At 41.2% G+C, this 8,390-nt stretch overlaps 1 protein-coding gene across 1 annotated transcript; it reads left to right on the top strand.

The window, feature by feature from the left end:
• Positions 1 to 2,666: 2,666 nt before the first annotated feature.
• LOC116678773 (GTPase IMAP family member 7-like) lies at positions 2,667 to 7,036 on the top strand (the record flags this gene model as incomplete). Its single annotated transcript, XM_032508504.1, has 2 exons — positions 2,667 to 3,466; positions 6,955 to 7,036. Coding segments are annotated over 2 exons (882 nt in total), but the record flags the coding sequence as incomplete, so codon positions are not given.
• Between the last annotated feature and the right edge of the window lie 1,354 nt (positions 7,037 to 8,390).

Raw genomic sequence — 8,390 nt, 5'->3', positions numbered from 1 at the left:
AAATCCAACCTTTAAGGACACCAATTTTCTTTGTGAATGAATAACGTATTGTAAATAAATAAATGTTCTTATTTAAAATACAGGGGTCATAAGTATACATACCCCTATGTTAAATTCCCATAGAGGCAGGCAGATTTTTATTATTAAAGGCCAGTTATTTCCTGGATTCAGGATATTATGCATCCTGATAAAGTTCCCTTGGCCTTTAGAATTAAAATAGCCCCACATCATCACATACTCTTCACCATGCTTAGAGATAGGCATGGGATACTTTCTATAAAATCATCTCTCAATGCAAATCAAACCAGGTATTAGTCTAACTGAAATAAAACCATGCCTATCTCTAAGCATGGTGAAGAGTATGTGATGATGTGGGGCTATTTTAATTCTAAAGGCCAAGGGAACTTTATCAGGATGCATAATATCTTGAATCCAGGAAATAACTGGCCTTTAATAATAAAAATCTGCCTGCCTCTATGGGAATTTAACATAGGGGTATGTATACTTATGACCCCTGTATTTTAAATAAGAACATTTATTTATTTACAATACGTTATTCATTCACAAAGAAAATTGGTGTCCTTAAAGGTTGGATTTTACCTCATTTTTTAATTTAGGTATTAAAATAAATTTCCAAAACATGATTTTTTTATTCCTCTTTTTAGTCAACTTAAGCATGTGTATGTAAACTTTTGAGCACCACTGTATATATATATATATATATATATATATATATATATATATATATATATATATATATATATATATATATATATAATCGTGAGTTTATTGTTATTACTTGCTAGTGTAGTAGGTTGAAAAGGCTTCATGTTTAGGCGCCATTTTGTTAATGTTTATACCGTTCTAACTAATCCTTACACAGACTCATTGACGCTTTTACGCTTCCAAGTCAATAGATATATGTATTCGTATGCATTTTTTATGGTAGCCTTAATGTTACTTATTTCTTTGCAGAACCACACACACACACACACACACACACACACACACACACGCACACACACACGCACACACTGACACACACACAGCCATAACAGAGCCACACCCATGTTTGTGTTACTTGATTGCAATAAAGCATCAACAGAGAGACGTTGTCTCCGCCCGTGTGTTACCAGACACACCAGGGGCGACGTTGGAGACCAGAACCAGTCGGCTCTGTACGTTGACGCATGACTATGAGACGAGAGATCTGAAAGAGGTGTCTGAGATAGTCGACATCAACAACAACTCCTGGCCTTCTTAATTAACATCTGTTTACTAATTCATATTTTATCTTTTATTTTATTTCCAGGAGCCATATTTGAGCACACACACACACATACATGTAGATTAATTTAAATGTTAAGGGGAAGATTAAAGAAGAGAATCTGGATCTGTGAGTCCATCTGTTGCTGCTCAGTCTGGATCAGACTAACCTGGATCCCCGTCTCTGTCCCAGTCCTCATATTATGGGATGTTTCAGGCCTGTTGGCAGACATCCATTTAAAATAATAATAATAATAATAATAAAGAATAAAGAGCGTGTTCCACGTCCACGGACGTTTCCCTAGTAACTGGGGGTCCCCCCTTATGTTAAAATACAGGGGCATAATTATACACCCCCTATGTTAAAATACAGGGACATTAGTATACACCCCCCTATGTTAAAATACAGGGGACATAAGTATACACCCCCCTATGTTAAAATACAGGGGCATAAGTATACACCCCCCTATGTTAAAATACAGGGGCATAAGTATACACCCCCCTATGTTAAAATACAGGGGCATAAGTATACACCCCCTATGTTAAAATACAGGGACATAAGTATACACCCCCCTATGTTAAAATACAGGGGCATAAGTATACACCCCCCTATGTTAAAATACAGGGGCATAAGTATACACCCCCCTATGTTAAAATACAGGGACATAAGTATACACCCCCCTATGTTAAAATACAGGGGCATAAGTATACACCCCTCTATGTTAAAATACAGGGGCATAAGTATACACCCCCCTATGTTGAAATACAGGGGGCATAAGTATACACCCCCTATGTTAAAATACAGGGACATACAATACATGTGGACTATGTTCAATCCCCATAGAGGCAGGTTTTTATTAAAGGCCAGTTATTTCATGTATCAGGATACTATGTATCCTGATACAGTTCCTTTGGCCTTTGGATGTAAATTAGCCCCCCCCCCCCACACACACACACATCATTACATACCCTTCACCATACTCAGAGATCTGCATGGTGTTATTTCAGTTAGCCTAACAGCTGGTTAGATTTGCATTGAGAGATGATCTTATGGAAAGTTCCCCATGCCGATCTCTAGGTATGATGAAGGGTAATTAAATACGTGTGGCAGGGCACCTTTAAGACTCAGCTTTAGGAAACAGTTGATAATCTCAGATTTGGAACAGTTTTACACTGAGTTGAAAAAACAGCCAGCAGAGTAGCTGTGGTCTACTAGCTGTGGTCCAGATACATGTTTTTAATATTTATCCATAAAATGACTCAGATTTGCAGACAAATAGCTTTGTTACATAAACTGCAAAATGAACCAAAAAAGTGTTGCAAGTTCTAAAATACCCCCTCAGGTCTGTTAGATTGGGACAGAACCTTTTGTGGTTTAAAACAATAAAAATTAATCTTTAAATATTAATGACTGTTTAAATTCTCCAACAGGTCCAGTTGAGAAAAACCTGAAGATTGTACTTGTTGGGAAAACTGGAGTTGGGAAGTCTTCAGTCATGAACACCTTGAAGGGAAAAGAGGAGATAAGAACCAGGGCTGGTGCTGCCTCAGTGACAACAAAGATTGAGGTGGCGAAAGTAACGCATGGTGACCAGGAACTGGTTATCATCGATACTCCAGGTCTGCTGAACACCAGGGAAAAAAAAGAGGATGTGGAGAAAGACATCGCGGAGAGCATATTATGTGCTGCTGCTGATGGCGGTCCTCATGTGTTCCTGTTGGTGCTGCGGGCGGATGCAATTACAAGCCAAGACGAACATGCAGTGGAAATCATTCAGCAGATCTTTGGTGATGAGTTCCAACATTACACGCTGGTCTTGTTCACCCGTGGAGGTGAATATAAACCTACGTGCAAAGAAATGAAAGAGGGATTTTCTTTCCTTAAGGAGTTCCTTCATGATGATGATTCCATGCATGTTTTTGAGAATAATGAAGAGGATGAGGAAAAGAAAGAGCAAGTGTCTGGTCTGGTGGAGAAGATCAACAAAATGGTGGCGAAAAACAAGGAGAGAAATGCACCGCGTTACACCAGTAAAATGTTGGAAGAAGCACAGAAAATCCTACAAGAAAAAGAAGCGATGGAAATGTTGATGTCAGAAGCTATTGACATCTTCTGTGAAATGGTTGAGAAGATGGTTGAGAAAGACTGTCCACCTTGGTTACAACAGTTGGCTTCCAGGATTGCAGACATGGTAGTTAGGTACATGTCGGAAAAAAAATGAAAATTAGGAAAAACAGAAAAATCCAAAGGGTAAAAAATTCGTAAGGCAAATTAATCTTTTTTTTTTTTTTGCTTTTTTGTTTCAATGAGTGAATGTATAGTCTATTAGTCTAATATCTTAACGATGGTTACACCTAGCATTATCTCCATAGTTACACCTACCATTATCTCTCACCGTACGTACACACCGTCACCAAATTGAGCTGCAAAAAAGCTCTGGTCCCCCAGATATGTAAATTGCATATATGATCTATACACTGACACTAGAAACCTTTATAAATTATGTATATATTGACAGAAGTTGTATTATTAATTGGTCGCAGCGGGGTCTGTTAGCAGTTACCTCGCTCGTTAGCCGCTGAACCCGTAGCAGTGTGCAGGCAGAGAGCAGCCGCCAGACTAACCTAGTGACCCAGACTAACCTAGTGACCCAGACTAACCTACTGATCCAGACTAACCTACTGATCCAGACTAATCTAGTGATCCAGACTAACCTAGTGACCCAGACTAACATAGTCATCCAGACCCATGCAGGATTCACTGTGAGGGACCATTAGAGACCATGTGACCGGCTAACGCTAACTGGCCCCTTTGTACAAACAACGTTACATTATAAACGATAGGTAACCTAGCAATGGCGATTATGAGCTTGTCCTCATAATGAATGTTTTGATAGGAACCAAAGTTCACATCGTATGTTTCTCGGGGATCAGCCAGGGTGAAGGACGTCTATATTCTGATTGGCGGCTGGCGTTAGCCGCTGATCCGCGTCATAGCTCATTACCATAAAGTAGAAACATTTCAACTTTCTGATTGACGCTCAAAACGCGACGCCGACAGGTTTGAGTCCTCCAGCTGTGAGAAGCTTCCATTGAAAACGACTTCCTGTATCTTTAGAGTCGGTGGCGGTGTGAACAAACCAAGGGATCTCCGTGTGGACCACAGACATCCCACCAATCGGTCCCAAACCCTCCCCATTAGAGAGGAAACGCCCTCAACATATTCTTTGTTAATATTTACAATCATTCCCTGAAAGAACCAAGCAGGCCGGCCTTGTTGCACCGTCCAAGTCTTCTCCAAAACTTTCAGCATGTAACGTTAACTCGCTTGATCGGACGCTCCGGTCGCTGCTCCTCGATGGGACCGGAGTTTCATGTAAACACAAAGAAAGCAGCAGAGGACAAATGATGTTAATACCGACTATCAGAGTACAGACGTGGGCGTCCAACCCTGTGTTACCATCACCTAGGGCTTCGCAATATGGAGAAAATCAAACATCACGATGCTTTGGACCAGATACCTCGATACCGCAATGATGTCGTAGTGTTGACTATTGGTGCTTTCACAAAATATTTACACTATGAGATTTCTGATAAATAATCATCAGTAATGTAGATATAATGACGGGTAAGTGTATAAAGGCCAATAATAAAACAGCTACAACAGTCTGGTAAGATCAGGAAATGACACTTATACTGTAATGCAGCCTTTAAAACCAGGAAAAAACACTCATGTCGTGAGGCAGGAAGGAGGACCCAAAAGCAGAGACGAGGAGGCAGGAGTAAGCTGATTCATAGGGGGTTTTATTCAAAACAGTTCAACGGGAAATAGCGAAAGGCAAAGTCCAAACATAAATTCAACCCAGCACAGGGAGAGGCAGGAGTCCACAACTGAGAGGGAAGCACACCGGGGTCGGACGAGGAACTCACGGGGAAACCCCCAGAGAATAGCCGGGGATCAGGCAGGCTGGCAGAACAAACACACAGGGAGAACGGGTGACAGCAAAACTGACAACTTACAGGATAATGGCGACGCAAACAAACTCACAAGGTGAGGGCAGGACGGGCAGAAGGATCTGACAAAGGACCAAGGAAACACAGGGGTTAAATACAAGAGGTAACGAGGTAATGGGGAACAGGTGAGACGTCAGGTGAAGCCCGTCAGGGCGGGGCTGGACAATCAGACAGACACAAAGGAAAGCTGGACAAGACTAGACAAGACAGGAAACTGAACTATCAACATAACACAGGAAGTAGAACAAACAGACACTTACTGGTGAGAAAACCAAGAACACGCACACACACCAGGAGGCTAGAAGGGAAAAATAACCCCCAAAAAACCCAAACCATAACACTTTTAACATATTCAAAATCCAAAATCTAACATGATGTCTAGTCTCATATTTCAATTTCAATTTCAATTTTCAATTTTATTTATAGTATCAATTCATAACAAGAGTTATCTCAAGACCCTTTACAGATAGAGCAGGTCTAGACCACACTCCAGAATTTACAAGGACCCAACAGTTCTAGTAGTTTCCTCCAGAGCAGCAACAGGGCCACAGTGGAGAGGAAAAACTTCCTTTTAGGAAGAAACCTCGGTCAGACCCAGACCCAGACCCAGACCCAGACCCAGACCCAGGCTCTTGGTAGGCGGTGTCTGACGGGCCGGTTGGGGTTAGAATGAAGAGTGGCAATAACAAAAATAGAAAAAATTAGTAGTTTGTAGAAGTTCTTTGTAGTAGTTCATGGCATAGCAAGGCACTGTGGGCATTACAAGGCACAGCAGGACGTAGCAGGACGTAGCAGGACGTAGCAGGACGTAGCAGGACGTAGCAGGACGTAGCAGGACGTAGCAGATCTATATCACAATATTGATATAATATCTCCAATTAATTATCTTTAATATAGAACTAATGTTCAGCGTTAAATACATTTTTTAGGACTCACAATGTGCCCTAGAAATAAAACATTTTAAAATATATATTATCTGACTGGTAATGGATTTTATTAGTTTTTCCTGAAATATTGGTCAAGGTTAGAGGAAAGCTCTTCCTTTGGTTATTGATATTTCAGAAGCTCAGTGTCAGTGGAAACGGCTTAAAAATCACATAACATCCCAGCTGAGCCGTGTCCTGTTGTCACGGTGATAACAGCACATGTATCAGTAAAGGCTGCTTGTCAATCATTAGACAAGTAGAGTCTTTCCCTGGAGCTGTTGGATGACTAAACTACACTAATGACTCTGAACTCTGATCATGTTATTGCTTATTGCTGCCATTGCTTGTTATATGTTTATTATCTTAACCATTTAACCATTACTTATAGAGGGAATAGTACTGCTTTATTGTGATATAGTATAATACATAAATATGTTCCTTTTATCCAAACATATGTGTATTATTTGCTAGTGTCTGGACCCCTATACAAAGGTCCCATTTAACATATATGCATTATGTCTTATGGTTGTATTATGTCTGACCGTACGTTCACACCGCCACAGACTTGAAAAAAGCTGCAAAGAAGCTCTGCCCCCCTCAAAGTAGGAACCAAAGTTTACATCGTATGTTTCTCGGGGATCAGCCAGCGTGAAGGACGTCTATATTCTGATTAGCTGCTGGCGTTAGCCGCTGAACCGCGTCATAGCTCAGTACTTTCTGATTGACGCTCAAAACACGACGCCAACAGATCTGCCTCCGTGCAGCTGAGAGAAGCTTCCATTGGAGATGACTTCCTGGAACTTCAGACGCTCCAGTCAGTGGCGGTGTGAATGTCCGGATATGGTGGAATTATGTTTTATGGTTGTATTATGTCTTACTGTTGTTTTATGTCTTATTGGGGGATTTTGTAACTGCTTGGAACAAAGACACCCTGGTGTCTAACAGTAACCGATATTATTATATTTTATATGCGTGTACATCCTTGTGTTTAAATGACAATGCTGGACTTTTGAGAACGGAGGTTTGAATGTCGTCCGTCCTCTCTCTCTCCCGATGGGTCCGGTCTCTACGCTGTGTGTGTGTGTGTGTGTGTGTGTGTGTGTGTGTGTGTGTGGTGGTGTGTGTGTGTGTGTGTGTGATTCAAGGATGTAACAATATCTGAATGCATGAAATTATGCAGCAAACATTGATGGACGTTGCATTCCTGTACTCTTTCTAAAGACAGATATTAAGGTGTGGGGTTTTATATCATTGGTTTCCATATTCATTTTCTTAATCAGCAAATAAAATATGTCTCAAACTGAACTCAACAGTATCTGTGTGTATTTTTCCTGGTAACAAAAGTTCAGCTCATCTAAAGACACTTTACCGAGGTGAATTAAAAAAACGCCTTACACGAGGTAGTAAGTGGACATTTGTATTCTAGATATCGGGTTAATGGATAAGTTCAGACTTTAAATGCATGTCTAGAGCTGGAATGTAATGTTCCTATGGTAGGAAGGAATAAACCCTCACGTTGTCCTCATGTCGCCCTTACATTGTCCTCACGTTGTTCTCATGTTGTCTTCATGTTGTCTTCATGTTGTCTTCATGTTGCCCTCATGTTGTCTTCATGTTGTCCACATGTTGCCCTCATGTTGTCCACATGTTGCCCTCATGTTGTCCTCATGTTGTCCTCATGTTGTCCTCATGTTGTCACATGTTGTCCTCATGTTGTCTTCATGTTGTCCTCATGTTGTCCTCATGTTGCCCTCATGTTGTCCACATGTTGTCCTCATGTTGTCTTCATGTTGCCATCATGTTGTCTTCATGTTGTCCTCATGTTGTCCTCATGTTGCCCTCATGTTGTCCCCATGTTGTCCTCATGTTGTCCTCATGTTGTCTTCATGTTGTCCTCATGTTGTCCTATATCAATGTTCTTTTTAATTCTCCAAAATAACATGATTGATTCCAACCCTCTTTGCGAAAAGTTTTTGTTAGTACTCACACACAGGCCTGAAATACACACACATGCTCAGGACCTATACATGCACTATACATGGAGAGATGTCAGAGTGGGGGGGCTGCCAGCTGAACCAGCGCCCTGAGCGGTCGGGGGGGGGGTACGGTGCCTTGCTCAAGAGCACCTGGCAGTGCCCAGGAGGTGAACTAGCATCGCTCCAGCCACCAATCCACACTCCCAAC

This window comes from Etheostoma spectabile, unplaced genomic scaffold, assembly GCF_008692095.1.
Source record: "Etheostoma spectabile isolate EspeVRDwgs_2016 unplaced genomic scaffold, UIUC_Espe_1.0 scaffold00008122, whole genome shotgun sequence".
Taxonomy (NCBI): Eukaryota; Metazoa; Chordata; class Actinopteri; order Perciformes; family Percidae; genus Etheostoma; species Etheostoma spectabile.
This window is presented reverse-complemented; position numbering and strand designations above follow the sequence as displayed.